Raw genomic sequence first — 17,232 nt, 5'->3', positions numbered from 1 at the left:
ACACACAGACACACACACACATCCATCAGATTTAAAGCCAGTTTTAGAATTTTGTTGTCCTAATTGAGAGTACTCCCTTTCATTATAACATACCTTTATGTCTTGCCAGATATCGACCAAGCAAAAATATAGAACATAGTGTGACAAACACAACTACTGCCACTATTCCTCCTATAAGGGCATGGTCAGGGCCATTCTGGCCAGCCAGAGAATTGGGATCTGAAAGAGAGAAGAAACATTGTTCTAGTTAGTCTAGCTAAATTTAGTGTGTGTATATATATATATGTAAATATATATATATATAAATATTTATGTGCCAGAATGAGTTTTTGTGAAAATTAGCACACTTTTTCTATAAAATAAAATGTGTCAACACTTGTAGCCAACACTTATCCAGTCAGCAAATATATATTGTGTGTCAATAAAGTACAGCATCCCCGAGAATAACATCTGGCATATAAACTACTATTGCCATTGAGCTTATTTTAAGCAAAATACTGCATAAACAAACACACAGATACAACACATAACCTTTTGTATTCATATGTTCTTCCATGATCCCCAGTTCTATTTGAAAATGTATGTGTGTATTGTGTGTATATGTATATTTGGTGTGCTAAATCCAGCTATGCCATTGTGTGTGTGTGCATGTGCATGTGGTGTGTTCGTCCTGGTGCTTGAACTCAGAACCTGGACATTTTCCCTGAGCTTACTGTTTCTCAACTAGCATTCTACCAATTGAGCCACAGTTCCCCTTCTGGGTTTTTGTTGGTTAATTGAGGAGAGGGGTCTCCCATACTTTCTGCCTCAAGCTAGCTTAAGTACTTGGACCTCGAGACTTTAATCTTTTGCATAGTAAGGGTTACAGGCATGATCCACTTGTTTCTAGCTCCAACTGGGCCATTTAAAAAATAAAATTATGTCATGAGAAAAGCTAGAAATAAATATATTATTTGAGATTATTAGCATGTTAATATTATTTCAAGCTATGAAAAGAGAGAAGAGTCATAATGATCCATATTTAAGTCTCAATTGATTTGCACCTTTAAATTCAGACAAATTCTACTCTCATGAGTTCCACTTCTTCAATAAGATGGAAATGGGCATAAAAGTGTCATGATGGCATGGTAGAAAAGCCACTGTAATCAATCAAAATGTAAAAGTATGTTGTTGATAGTAAGAGGAAGATGATATACAATACAGAAGATTAAATGCATCTTAAATATATAGCCCTAAATAAAATAATTAGAATAAGATAGGTTATTAATACCCTTTTACATCCTCTTTAATAAGGTATCACTGCAAGGCGATACACTCAGGAATAGATGGAAAGTTTCGAGCATGAAATAATCAAAAGAAATTCTAAATGTTTGTATTTTGCAAAATTTGGAAAATGAGTGATTTATGTCACATAATAAAGAAGAAAATGGAATGAAACTTTGAGCACGAGAATCCATTAAATGTGTTTCATGCAAGGATTAGGTTAAGTGTATTATGCTATGATTCCCAAATTCCTTGTTTCAAGTAGCCTTATGAGCTACTTTAACTTTAAAATAGGATCTAGGGGAACGAGAAAGCCACAAAGAAACTGGTTTGTCAATAATTCTTTCAAAAACCTTAAAGTGTGGTGATAGAAACATGTATCTGATAAGTAGAAGTATTGTAAGCTTTTAATGGAACTGTTGTGTCAAAATAGTATATATCTAGACAGAAAAGTACTGTTTGAAACTTTCAACTATAGACCCTTAAACATGATGAACGCAAAATATATATATGTGTATATATATGTGTGTGTGTGTGTGTGTGTGTGTGTTTGTGTGTGTGTGTGTTGTGTAGATCCGAAAGAGAGCCCGTTTTCCAACACCTGCTTCTGATGTTGCTGTGGATTAGACAGAAAGGGTGAGTCCCCTAGAATGCAGTACTGGGGAAAGCTAAAAAGAATGAAGAGGATATTGAGCTTTTTCAAGGAACTCCTATTGCCAAATAGTATGTCATTGCCATGATATTTTTTTAATCATTGTTACAGATCAAATAGGGGCGCATATTAGTAAGGGGACACTTTCTCTGTTAAACCACTGAATATTGCTAATGGGATGGAAAAGAACATTGGTCATTTGCCATTTGATTATTTTTTGTCTACAGCTAGTACAGCCAAAAAGGTTGAAGAAGATGACAGGATACTTGATAATGCTAGATTCTGAACATGATATGTTGGCTTAAGAAATCTTTAGGTTGTCTGATGGGATGGAGACTTGTGATTTGTTCCAGCAGAGGAAACAGCTGACATTCTGATGCTGTGGGATGTGCGAGGAAACAGGCCTTGTTCCCACAGGTCAAATGCAGGTGACACTGGGGTATGGATGCCAGTATGTGGTTTTAAGGAGACAGTCTCTGGATCGTGAGGTATAACTATGAGTGATCTTGAGGTCTTTGGCACTGGTGACCATGTTTCTAGAGATGTGGCACTCAAAAGTTGGGCTTTGGTAGCTCTTATATTAGAATAGGGCAAAGGAATAAATCTTACCACGTGTTAGCATCATCAACCTGCACATAAACCTGTCTTGTGTCTGAATTTCTTTTCTTATTTCTTGCTGCAGTATATTGGAATTGCATTAACATTTTACTTCTTGTGTAGGTCCTTATATTCACTCATAAATCTTAACCATTTCATTTGCTGGGTATCTCTCAAAACTGGGCATTCAGTTGGGAAAGGAGATTTAGGTAACACTCTTCATACAACTCATTTCTTGAAGGTAAATCCTAAGAAAGGGCAATGCTGGGTCAAAGGGCCTACACATTTTGTAGACTTTGGACATATTACCAAATTCCACTGCAGAATTGATTTCACCTGGGGAATTTCCCTTTTTCATGTATTTTTTACTTCAGATATTATAACTAAAATTATTTTGCCAATCTGGTGTAGAAAGTGATATATCTATTTAAATATTTCGGCAATGCTGGGTTTAAACTCGAAGAGATCTCACTGGCTCTGATTTAAATGTTTAGTATTTGGGATGTAGTAATACCTGCATATTTTTCAAATGCCTACCTATGCTGTTCATTCACTCATATATTCAAATTTTCTGTTTTAGCAGCTTGTTTCACAAAATGATTGACCATTTTTAGCAATTTCCATTTCCTTTGCGGTATTCTCGGTGGTATACACTTCTTACCAGATTTTGTATAATAAAAATGGAAACACTTCCTCCATGGTAAAATTACATGAATGTGTATCTGTGTTGTCACCTTACACTTTGACTATTTTATTTAGTCCTTCCAAAATACACTTTGGTTTATGATTTTGTGCTAATGTAAAAAATTAACATGTAATGTTTTAGGTTCTTGGAGAATAAAATGAGAGCCTGAAGCTTATTAGGGAAGTACTTAATCATTTTAAATATATATCTACCTTCTTTTCTTCTTATTTTTCTCCTCTCTCTCGCTCTCTCTCTCACTTTCACTCTCTCTAGCTCTCTCTCTCTCTTGCTCTCTGCTTCTGTCTGTCTTCATCTGTCTCTGTCTCTGTCTCTGTGTCTGTCTGTCTCTCTCTCTCTCTGTCCCTGTCTCTCTTCCTCTCTCCTCCCTCTCTTTCCCATTTCTGTGCTGTTTCCGAGGCTGGAACTCTGCCTGGGCACTGTCCCTGAGCTGCTTTTTTCTCAAGGCTAATGCTCTACCATTTAAGCCACAGCTCCACTTCTGGCTTCTGGCATTTTGGGTAATTTTATAAAGAGTAAAATCTCAGAGACTTTCCTACTTGGGCTAGTTTTGAACCATGATCCTCAGATCCTAGCCTCCAGAATAGCTAAGATTTCTGTTGCCTTTGATTCATTAGTGTATTTTCAGGTAAGGTCTGCTGCTTTTGCCCCATAGTTAGCCAGTTTCCAATAGTGATCTCCCTATCCCCATGATCAGGAGCTGGAATTATAGGAGTATAGCACACCTCCTTTTCATGTGTTTAACTCTTTGTGGACATTTGGTTCTCCTGTACATAATTTATTTAATCAGAAATTTTACATGATTTCTCATAACTTGGTGATCTATATACAGTACTTTTGGATATGTGAATCTGCTTGTTGGTGAAGTATGGGTTATAAGATCATAATTCTGGGCAGAATAGAGAATGAGCCTGGTGACACAGATTGTTTTCTTTATCAACAGCTTTCACTGCTTCCTTTCATTTTTTTCTTGTCTTTTTAATATTTTTATTCTCATGGTTTAGTATGGCTTAAATTAAAATATTTTTATTTGTTTTCAATGCTAGGAATCATTGTCAGACTTTTGCACACTCAAAGCAAGAAACCTGATGCTGAGACTCATTCATAACCAATCATATAATATTTCTACCTGTCCTCCTGTACTTTGGGTTTAGGGCAAAAAGACAATATGATTTATTAAAATTTGTTTCTCCCCAAGATAAGCTTATCATGTCCATTATTGCATTTGAATTTTTACTCAGTTTCAGATGTATTAATAGATGCTTATGACTTTTTTGTAAATTCATCGCACCAGTATTAAATTGGTTGTATCCATTCTTAGAACCTGTGAAAGAAATTGTGCATAAAACCAATAAAAAATGTAGCTCAATGGGGCTGGGAATGTGGTTTACTGGTACAGTGCTTACTTAAAATGAATGAGGCCCTGAGTCTGATTCCTCAGCACCACATAAACAATGAATAAATAAAAGTAATTAAAAATGTAGCAGTGACTTAAGATTACACGTGCACTTCAGAAATAGATAATGATTTACATACGTAAACTGGTAAGTATGCTTTGTATAATTACACTCATTATTTATTTCAGGATATACTTTAAAAAAGTATTATCATAGCTCTACGAATTTAAACTGTTCCGTTGTTGTTGTTGTTGTTGTTGTTTTCCTTTGTCTATTCTTAGGCCTGGAAGCTGTCCCAAGTTCCTTTTGCTGAAGACTAGCATTCTACCACTTAAGTCACAGTACCACTTCCAGTTTTCTTGTAATAGAGTTGGAGATCAGAGTCTCACAGACTTTATGGACTTTCCTGTCCCTGGCTGGCTTAGATCCAGCCTCCTGATCTCAGATTTTAGCCTCCCGAGTAGGTACAATTCCAGGCATCAACCACCTGTGCACATCTTAAAGATTTCTTTTAATTTCTCTTCTTAGCAGTTAAAAACAAGATGCAGAATCAGATTAGTATCATTTGAGCAATGCACAAAAAGTAGACATTTGAAATGGCTAAATCCTAATAAGAATTTCTTCTATATCCATTCATTTTTTCTTTTTTCTTTTTCTTTTTTTGTCAGTCCTGGGGCTTGAACTCTGGGCTTGGGTGCTGTCCAAGAGCTCTTCAGCTCAAGGCTAGCACTCTACCACTTTAGCCACAGTGCTAGTTCCTCCATATACTTTCTGTCCCTGACTGTCATAGAGATAGAAGATGAAGTACAGCCTTCTGAAATATCATGACATGTAGAAAAATCTGCATTATTATTCAGATGGACACACCGCACATCATTAAAGTTTGTTATTTGTTCTCAAGTGTTTGCTTGTGATTTTCCTGGAGCGACACTTTGATCACTGGAATGAGTCTGTTCCAGTGGGTTTTACAAGGTACTAGCAATTTTTTTTTAACTTGACAATGTAAAAAAAAAAGTAGAAAGAAAGAAAGTATACTGTAAAATTAAAACTTTTGTCTTTGGTCATCTTTTTATTTAAGATGTCTTTACTCCAAAAAGAAAATAATGTCAATGTATTATACTTAGGGCTAGAAATTGCTCAGAAAATAACATTAAAAATAAAATTGAGCAGAAAATAACATTAAAAAATAAATTTTAAAAAACCAACCCTTGGGACTTTAAAGTGCTAGCCAGTGAGCAAAAGTATCAGGTACTGAGTTTGAGGACAAAAATAAATGAGAAGAAAGGAAAAGAAGAAAAATTTATAGTCTCATACAGAATATTAAAATGTGAAGAATCAAAGAATCATATATTACATAATTCTATCTACAAAATTTATTTAGAATATTTCAATTAGCATCTAGTTTAACATGTTTTCTTCTACATATGTATAAATTCTAATATAAAAATATGTCAAAGTTTTTAAAAATCAGAGCATCTAAAAGTATGGATATTTTTTATTTAATTAATTAAATTTTATTGATACAGAGTGAGTACAGTTGCATAATAAGGTAGTGAGTACATTTCTTGTCTTATTTGTTGCATCCTCCCTCATTTTTTTTCTTTCCCTTCCCTAATTCAGGTAAGCATATGTACAATATCCAGTGTAGATATTTTTTAATTGATTGGGGCACTTCTGAAATATTAAGCCAAAGTGAAATAAGAGACTATGAACCAGCCATGTTTATCTCAGGGAAGCTTTTTTAGTGTCTAGTTTAAAGTGTGAAGGCAGGAATTCTGATTTCATAAGTAAGTGCTCCACCACTTGAGCTTCTCCATGTGTGTACCCAGACAAATTATCTAAATGTCAGTTACACTGTAAAAAAAAAAAAAAAGAGGGTAAATATGGAATGCCATGAAGTACAGTAAGTTTCTAGTTTGGAACTCCTCAAAAGACTGAGTGAGGACCTCTCATTCTCTCTACATGGCAACAATGAAGCATTCTAAAGTCAAAACCAGCTGAATAGTTGAAAGATGATTAAAATATTACTTGAGGAAGATTTACATAACCCAAGAGTGGTGGAAAACATTTGGTGAAAGTATGATAGGTTAAGGATTACATGAGATAATAAATGATCAATTTTATCTGTGTCAGGCTTTTATTATAAATTACTGTTTTCTTCAGTGCATAGAATCTGCTGAGTCAGAAATTCATATTTACTATGATGGTAGAACTTAAAAAAACTATGATACAACTGAAGTAGCTTTGATACAATGTTTCAAATGTTCAGAAATAATGGTGAAAGTTAAGTTTGACTATGGCTGAGATGACTCCTGATTTGTGTATAAGAAGTGATTGTGGTAACTAGTAACATAATCCTTTTGTGCAATTATAATTTCCTTCCTTCTATCATTATAAAGATTCCAATGCCTGTCCTGTTAAATAATTACCTGCTAATACTGCTTTCTCATCCTGTGCGGTGTTCTTTTCTCTCTCTGTTTGCATAAGTTCAGACAATAGTTATCGGTTTCTCATGAATTATTTAGATCAGGAGCTTTTCACCTTGGATTAATTCACTCAAGTTTTATCTTCCCTAAAGATATAAAATTTCTTGAAGATAAAAGTTGCACCATGTACTGGTAATACAGCTGCAACAGCACTTTTATAAAATTCTTGGAACCAAGCAGCTTGAGGGAGTAATTGGATAACACTAAATTCTCATGTGGAATTCTAGCAAAACTGGGATTTTTTAATCTTGATTTATTCTGTTGAACACTGATCAGTGAATCATTGTTCTTTCATAAACTAAATACTATTTAAATACTAAATACTAAATTTCCATCTAAATACTTTAGAAATTAGTATTCAGTAAAAATGACAGCCAGATTTTCACTTAATTCCTGTTTAGAATAATCTGATTTGACATTAGATCTAGAATTTTTCTCTGTAGTTATAGAAGTGTATCTCCCTTTTTAAAGACAAAATGTTTCAAAGAGAGGATCACTATGACAAATCAGCAGAAATATTTTCATATCATTTATTGGGAAAATATCCCTAAATTTTCTTTTTGCAGAATGTGATATCAGTAAAGCTCCTAGAGAGAGGGGCTCTTAAAGGTTATCTACTATCCTTCTGTTCAGTTACTGCTTCTGATGAAAATATATAAGAAACTCCCTAAAGAGGAGAAAACATTAAAATAAAATACTTAACCATTTGTCTATGTGTAGTGATCTTTTCACTTAATTTCCTCTACAGACATTGTTACAAGAATTTGGTATGCTACCACATGTCTTCAGGGTCAGCCTCTATGAAGGTTATTTCATGATTGTAAATTCCAGGATAATCTGGGCTAAACAGCAAGTCTTCATTAGAAAAAAAATAGCAGCAAGAGTAATCTGTACAGGATTTCTAAGTTTATGAGTTCTATAATAAGGCTATATCATACAACAGATTTTCAATAATAAATTAAGGTCTACTAGATTTCTTAAGCTTTCCTCTTAAAATGTAATTATTGTAGCACATTTGCTTGTACATCAAGCTGATGAGGGAATGGTGCATTGTATTATCATTTGATCACGATAACAAAATACTTGAGATGATCAGTTTATAAAGAGAAAAGTTTTACTTAGGCTCCTACATTTGGACTTTCCATTCCAAAAACAGGGTACAGAGTAGTTACAGTGCTCTGGGCTGTAATGTTGGACTGATGATAATTGCATAAAGTGTTTGATGGGGAAAACTGCTCATCTATCTGATGAGCCAAGGAAGCAAGAGATAGAGGGAGAGATTGCGAGCACCACAGAATTCTTTGAAGTCTTGCTCCCAGTATCTTAAGGATTTCTCACTATCCTCTACCTCCTAAAATTTCCAGTGTCTCCTAGGACTTCCAGCCTGTCACAGTCCTCTAATAAACTGATTTTGTTATGATATAATGACTCTAACGTGTATCACACACTCACTTTTTCCTCCTTGCATTAGTCCATGCACTTTTTGACAATAGCTATAAAATCATTGTTTTGTTTAACTCATTTGAATTACTCTCATAAAATTGGTTAGCTTAGAAATATAATTGAGTGATATGTATGTATATATATGACTTTATCAGATTGTACTTATAAAGATTTAAAATATACTGGATTTGAATAAAATATGTACTGATTAGTTTACTTAATTTGAGAATTTAAAATGAGAAGTTGCTCCTCAAGTGCTGTCTTAGAACAAAAGATCTTTTAGTATATTTCTATTGATTTTATTGATCTTTCTCTCTGGTTAACTTCAGCTACTACTTCTTTGATTCCTTGAAGGAGGGAAATATTTTAAGTTCTGAACAATTTGTACAACTTCACAGAAGACTCTCCCTAGTAGAGCAGTACAGCTAATAGGAACAGGAACCCTTCATAAAGTATGTCGCTCTCATTTAAAATGTGAAAGAAGTTCCCACATGATTACCAAGGAGATAGAGAGAGGAAAGTGAAGGAAAGGAATGTTTCATAAGCTTATGTCTAGATGATAATTTTTAAAAAGTCCATTTGGGAAAAGTCACATAAATTATCCTTTAAGCATGATGAAACAAAGTCTAAATAAACTTCCTGTGTTAAAAACCCTCCTTCAAAGTTACTAATTCATGTCTCAATTTGTTGTTTTCCCTTTCAGCTTCTCCCTCATTAATGAGAATGGATGCATTTCTGGTGTGCATGTCTCAAAATGGTATTTTTAAAAATAGCTTCCTTATGATGTTCTAGGGTCTGAATATGTGTGTATGTCTCAAATTCCCACTGGTATCTTAATTATTGTGGTGACAAAATTAGGAGGCGGGGAGTGAAGAGAATTTGGGAAGTGAAGAGATCATAGTGGCTGATCATACATTAATGGAATTAAGTTATTTACAAAAAGTTCTGTCCCCTTCCATATGGTAGGACACATTGACAATCTCCTTTCAGTGACCATGAAATAGAGCCCTTGTCAAAGCTGATCTATGCCTTCACATGTCTCCTTATTAGTTCTAGAGCTGCAGGAAATCCCTGTTGCTTTGATGTCACCCAATGTATGGCCCTTTCTTAGAGCAGCTTGAAAATCACCTAGAATCTACACGTGTAAGTACTGCAGATGATAATCTTCATAAATAACTTCTGAGTAAAATAATGAGCCTAAAATTTATTAGCATATCTACATTATCTAACTTTGTCTTGCTTTCATCAGAAAAAAAAAGACATTTAAATTCATTCCATAGCACCCAGGTTCTTTTACTTCTTTGTTGATCTCTGAAAATGGCTGATTTTCACTTTGTTGCTCCTTGTCCTTTAAACGAGAAATCCCTCTGCCTTCGTGGTCAATAATACATATGTCTTTGAACATCACTGATCTCTGCTTCTGAATGCAGAGAGAATACATGGAAACAACCAAGAGGAAGACAAAGACAAACCTACAACACTGTCATTTGTCTGTTTGACAATGACTTCTACAAGAAAATAAAAAGATGTATTAGAATATGTTTAAGCAGAATGGAATTTCAATGAGTTGTATGCCATGACTTATGCATAAAAGTAAAATCTAGAGCAAAGTATATTTTCTAAACTAAGCAAAAATCTTTTACATTACACAGTATATTTAAGTTGGAAGTAACATCAGTCATAAAAGTTATATTTAAATGCTTAGAAAGTGTAGCAAAGAAACAAATACTTGAGAACAAGAGCATATATGGCACATGACATCCTAAAATTCTAATCTAGATCAACTCTTCCAAATGTTTTTCTTTAATGTGGAAATGATAGTGATAGAGTAATAAGAGTTTACAGTGCCAGAGAAATATCATTTGACAGAACATGTTTACTTTCTAATGGAACAATACCCTAGAAATAATTTTTTTCTATTATGTTGAGTGAAGTAATCAGTCTCAGAGATACAAAGAGCAGATGTTTTTCTCTCATATCTAGATGCTGGATCTAATATACAAGACATTTATAAAAACATATATAAGCCATGTGCATATATATATACAATAAAAGTGACTAAAGTATGTTATATGTGAAGGTGGTTTACAATGGGATAGTTTTTTTGAACTTTTTTTTGACATCTTAACAAAATGAATACTAGCTGAAAGGTGTTTTGTCTGAGGAGGTTAAGACTCTCAAAAGAAAGGTTGAAGAGCAGGTAAGAGAGGAAAAAAGAAGAGAGAAATGGTGGAAGAATACAGTTCTAGTACTCAATATACTTACATGAAAATGGAATCAGGTAGTTGGAGAGGATGAGTGGGTTTGGTATAGACAGGGAGAGAATGATGGAAGGGGTAAAAATGACCAAGATGTAATCTACTAATAAATTGACATGTTCAATTAAAATTTAGTGAAATATAATAACACATAGGTCCTGCTTCATTTATATATTTTGTCTACTTAATTAATTTGTGTATTTAATATGTTAGAAGCTGCTGTGCCTTCAGGATCAAGAAGTAAACAACCTGCTAGTTCAGCAATCAGAATGCCAATCATAATAACCAAAAGTGTGCACACTGTGACTACAGAATGAACTTTATCATTTGCAAATAAGTAGTCAGTCCTAATACTTAATGCATATCCTATGAGACAAAGAGAATTGAATGGATGAATGGGGTTGCTAAGGATATGGGAGAATGATGAGAGGGGTGATAGTGACCAAGATACATTGTACTCACAAACTGACATGTTGAATTGTAACTCCTTTGTACAACTACTTAAAGATAATAATATATATGTTAAAAAAGAAGTAAGTATGTACAAAATGCAACTAACGGAGCCTGTAACAAATTCTTTAGACGAAATTGCCTTTGATATTGAAGAATGACAACTATATCTAAAATAGTTCTTCCCTTAAAGTAAAAACTGAACTATAATTACATACTTATTTTCCTACATGATTAATGATGAGCAGTGGGTCTAAATCCCAGATATGCAGGATGCATAACTATTCATGTGAGCAGTTATTACATAGCACTTTATAAACCATTAAAATGAAAAGAAATACCCAATATGGCATTCATTCACTGAGGGCATTTAAAACAAAATGAAGGAGCATTTTAATGGCAACATTAAAATACCTGTACTTTATATTCTAAACTATGTCTTATAGTCATTAGCAGTCCAAAATCTTTTAAAGTGCTACTTAGAAGTGTTCCAGAATATTGATGACAAGAGCATTATCTTTCCTCCCCTTAAACAATATAAATAGAGTATACTGGAACATAACGTAGTCTAACTGTGACACAGAACCTCATGTCATCATAATGATTAGTATAAGCAACACAATCATTGCTGTTTCTGTAGTGTTTTCATTCTTCCTGCTTCCATTTATTTCCATATAAAATCACCGTTCTGCATTATTTTCTGAAATATGTCCATAACCAAGAGTTGAAATTGTCTTCAAGATACCATATGGAGAAAATAACAATAAAAATAACAAAAAAAAATTCAGTAGCTTTTTGAAGGTTCTACTGGAAGGTTTAACTGCATCAGGAATGTTTGTATCTGCTTTAGTTTGTAGATTAAAGCATAACTTTTAACTAGACACATAAAAAAATACTGTAATTCCTAGTGGCTGTAATGTTTCTGTTGCTGTAAATCTAAAACAGAAATCAAATGTTTGTGCCTATCCTGGAACTTGAACTCTGGGCCTGGGCCTTATCTCTAAGCTTTTGTCCTCAAGCTAGCCCTCATACCTTAAGTCACAGCTCTACTTTTAGCATTTTGTGGTTAACTGGGAATAAGTATCTTAAGGACTTTCCTTTCCTGGGATGGCTTCACACTTCTTGAAATCTTGGCCTCCTGAATAGCGAAGATTATATGTATAAGCCAATAACAGCCAGATTAAAGGCATGCTTTAGCAAAACTAAAAGGCTCTCTTAAAAAATGTTATTGTAAAGGTTACATAACGATGAGTTTAGAGTTACATAAGTCAGATGAGTACATTTATTTTTGAATGGTGTCAACCCATCCCTCAGTTTTTTCCTGTTTTTCCCTCCCAATCCCCTCCTTGCCCCCAGTTGTATAGTTCATTTCCAACATAGTGTCTAGTGAGTATCACTGCTGAAAATATCTGTCATAAAAAATGTGAAACTGATTACAAATGGTTTATATTCTCAAGGAAGTTTTCTTTCAGTGTCAAAAAGGCTCAAAATGAACCCAACTCAGTGTTCATGCAATAATTCCCAGTACTATTCTTCAATTGCATTGAGTCTTCATTTGTTCTTAGCAATTTTTTTCTGTCCAGATCATCTAAACTACAGAATTATGAATATCAATTTAGTACTATAGCTGTCCTTTAAATGGTGGTCATTACAGCATAAGTGTTGAGTATGTGCTACTTTTATTCACAAAATGTATGTGCTTCAATGTATACACTTAAGTGTCATTTGAAGAAACAATACTGATGTCATTGAAAATAAACTGTTGTTCTTAATAATAATAATAATCACAATTGATTACTTAAGCTATAGTGTATGCAATCCTGCCTTAATGTAAAAAAAAAATGAAAATGTGTATGCAGGCTGTATTTTGCCTTACAATTAGCATATTAATTTAATGAAATGATTTAGAAGCATTTTAATTAAATACTTAGAAAAATAGCTATCTCCATGAATATATTAATATTGCCTTGATCAAGCAATCATATTTTTAAGACATTTCCATATGTACGTAATTTTTCTTTTTCCTTATAGCATTTCATCTAAATAGATTTACTAGGCTTCTTTTATTAATAATATCATATCCAGTTTTTTTGTTGTTGTTGTTTTGTTTTTGGCCAGTCCTGGGGCTTGGACTCTGGGCCTGAGCACTGTCCCTGGCTTCTTTTTGCTCAAGGCTAGCACTCTGCCACTTGAGCCACAGCGCCACTTCTGGCCATTTTCTGTATGTGGTGCTGGGGAATCGAACCCAGGGCCTCATGCATATGAGGCAGGCACTCTTGCCACTAGGCCATATCCCCAGCCCATATCCAGTTTTTTAAAACTATTAAAAAAAGGTAAAATAGTTCAGCAAATACTACATTTTCTATAAACACGTGGGAGGAAAAATAAAATATACATACATATATAGTTCTATATATGCATTAAATATTATATACAATACAAAATATAATATATACAACATATCTAATTGAAAACAAAATAACATCATTGTAATACACACATATAGTAAATGCTATTGTGTGTATATATATTATTGTAACACATATTGTAACTATATATATACATATATATATGCCCCAGTCCTGGGGCTTACACTCAGGGCCTGAGCACTTTCCCTGGCTTCTTTTTGCTCAAGGCTAGCACTCTACCTCTTGAGCTACAGCACCACACCATCTCCAGCTTTCCGTTTTATGTGGTGCTGAGGAATTTAACCCAGGGCTTCGTGCATACTCATCAAGCACTCTACCACTAAGCCACATTCCCAGCCCCTGTAACAAAAATATTTTAAATGCTTAGAAAGTTCTGATATTATGTCAAAGTTTTCCATTAAAATGAATCCACAGTCTGGTGCTAGAGTTTCATGCCTCTAATTCTAGCTACTCGGAGTCTGAGCTCTGAGGATCATGGTTCAATCCAGGCTGGTCAATTAACCACCAGAAAACTGAAAGTGGTGATGTTGCTCAAAGTGGTATAAAGCTAGCTTTGAGCAAAAGAGCTTAGAGATGGTGCTCAGACCCAGAATTCAAGCCCAAAGACTGCAAAATACATATATTACATACATACATACACACACACACATACACACAAACTGATCTACAGAGATCATCTCCATCTACTTGGGTATTTTCCCAAAATATTTTGCAAATACTTGTATTGTTCAACTTTGCTTATTTATGCTGCAGCTTCAGTTATAGTCAACATTTAACCATTCAGCAAAAAAAATAAATAAATAAACCAACAACAAAACTGTGATACATCATTTTCCTAACTAGAAAATTATGCAACGTAATCTTGTTGATACCTTTCTACCACAATGTAGAGTACTAACCCATATACCTTAATTTCCCCTGAATTTACTTATACCAGGCATCTGAGTTGTGAGATCATATATGTGGAAATTGGTGTTTCACCAATTTGTACCCCACTATACCCAGTTACTACTCAAAGGATTGATCTGGTGGAGAATCATGAAAGAATAAGAGAATAAGCAATTCATTCAACACCGAAAAACTTTCTTTTTCCTCACATTCAAGTTGACTAAGCTTTTTCTCTATCTCAAGTCCTAGGGATTCACTGTGATTCTTAGCATTCCTCCAGTCTTACCAGTCATTGATGTAATGGCTACCCAGGGAGTCATAACCACATGAGTTTGCAACTTACAAACACATTTCCTGAGTTCTCCTGAAACAATGAGATGGCCTTGAATCAAAGGTCCAGTGTAATCACCAAGTGTATTTCAGATTAAATAAATGTGATAAGAGCATCCATCTGGCTATTGATGAAACATTTGGGGAGATGCTGATTTCCAGTGACACATTGCAATATGTCTATTGTAACAATCCCCAATGCTTTTCTATAAATTATGTATTGGGGATTACTTGATTTAGGCAGACAGAAATATTAGTCACTTTTAAAGTGTTACACAACGGGAGTTTGTGAGATATAGGAGAATCTTATACTGTTAAGGAAGACATTAAGAAATAATGGACCATGTTTATTTGACTAAATGACAATTGAACACAAACTACTTGAAGAGGCAAAGTCAATTTCATATCTGCCAGGAACTGACTTTGAATGACAGAAAAATATATCAAAAGGGATGGGAAATGAAAGCACCAGATAAATCTTTGATTATATTTTAAAATTGCCAAATTTTGATAAATGAATGAAGTCTAGCTATTTCACCAAAGAACATCAACAGTGGAGTAAGGCATTAAAAACAGAAACAAAAAGAAATTATTAGACATTCACATATGCTGTGTTTGTCACTGTCATACCAACATGTTCAAGTTTCAAGGAAATAATCTTAATGTATTGACTTTTAATTAAAATTCGAGGCATGCTCTTATGGATGCAACTTTTTTTTCAAAGTAGGGAAAAATAAAACCAAATAAATTAATCTTCTTTACCAAAAAGCAAAGATAGTATCATCTTTTGCAGGTATTCATATTATGTAGAATTACGAAGGAGTGTTTATGCTTCAGAATTTCTCTTGGCAGCACTGACTTATAATTTCGGAGCTGTGTCTCATGCATCGGAAAGCATTTAGGAACATGCTTATCTAAACTACGACATGCTTGTAAACCAACTCTCATATTGAGACTGTTTTGTAAATATCCATTTTGATAAATATCATTTTATATTATCATCCATACATACCTTTTGAGCCTTTGTGATCCTCTCCTAAGAACCTTGTCTGTTTTCACCTTGTGAATGTGTAGAATACTGCATAATGTATCATGTCCAATTATTTTATTTGTCTTTTACTATTCAGTGTTTTTACTTGTAGATTTACAGGCACATTCTAATGGAAACAAGCGTTGTTGTTGTATCTCCTTTGTTGCCGTTTTGTTCTCTATACTTTTTGTTTTGTATGTAAGTTGATCTGCTTTGTCACACAGAAACAGTGGGATGAGGGTGAACCAATGCAGGGGTGATACTAACTGGACACTATGTTGAAAATGAACTATATAATTTGTGTGTGGGGTGGGATCCAGAGAAAAAAACAGGGGACAAGTGTGGGAAAGGAAGAATGGCAATCTTTTAAAAGAAATGTACTCACTACCTGATTTATGTTACTGTAATCCCTCTGTTCATCACCTTTACCAAATATAAATAAATAAATAAATAGCCCAGACATTCTTGAATGTGCCCTAGCAAACCAATAGTTTGACTACACATAATGATTTAAATAAACTTGCTTAAAAATGACAGAGGGTGATACGAAGGATAGGAATAAAAATATACCAGATTACCAACAACTGAATCTTTGTAAACTTTTGTGTACAACGGAATACAATGATAGTATATATTAAGAATGAGTACTTAATTAGAAGCATCATTAATTTTACAGAATCATGTTAATAAAAAGTCAAAGGTAAAAAATATATTTAAAGTGAAGCACAAAAATTGCTAATGTAGAAAGTTAAAGGAGAAAAGTAAAATATTGTATATGCTTACTAGTTACAATAGAATATTATGTGATAAACCAGATTACTAACAATTCTAATATGATCTTTAATAAATACACTTGGAATCAATATGCAGTTAGTTACATTTTAACATACTGTAATTTTGTGTTGAACAGAACTACATTCTTCACATCAAGTTGAATGTTGAGCAAGAAAATGAGATTGGACAGAATTGCACAGCAGTGGGTTCAGGTTTGTGTTAGAACCTGAATTTATCTTGGACAAGCTGGGACATAGAAAAAAAATTACTTTTTCCAAGTCACCTCAAGTGTAATATGAAAATAGTAAGAACAGTATAATTTGTTTAAAATTTAATGAACTCACAAATATGAGAACTTACCCAATGTCTAGTATTTTAAATAATATTATACTTGTTGCTAGTTTTGTTTTTGTTGTTATAATCACTAGGTTAAATAAATAAAAAAAGTGTCTATTGAGAAAAACATACAGAAATGAATTCTAGTTGGATATATTTACAAAAGAAAACCTAAATGAATTGTTTTGTTTTGTTT

At 33.7% G+C, this 17,232-nt stretch overlaps 1 protein-coding gene across 1 annotated transcript in view; it reads right to left on the bottom strand.

Moving 5' to 3' along the window:
* The window catches only part of Cadm2 (cell adhesion molecule 2), a 172,229-nt gene that overhangs the window by 3,721 nt on the left and 151,276 nt on the right, over positions 1 to 17,232 (bottom strand). Inside the window, exon 7 of the mRNA XM_048346436.1 lies at positions 94 to 219. Coding sequence (XP_048202393.1) covers positions 94 to 219 — 126 coding nt within the window. The remainder of the gene's footprint in view (positions 1 to 93; positions 220 to 17,232) is intronic.

This window comes from Perognathus longimembris, chromosome 5, assembly GCF_023159225.1.
Source record: "Perognathus longimembris pacificus isolate PPM17 chromosome 5, ASM2315922v1, whole genome shotgun sequence".
Lineage (NCBI taxonomy): Eukaryota > Metazoa > Chordata > Mammalia > Rodentia > Heteromyidae > Perognathus > Perognathus longimembris.
The sequence above is the reverse complement of the archived record's forward strand: the minus strand, read 5'-3'. Positions and strand labels throughout refer to the sequence as shown.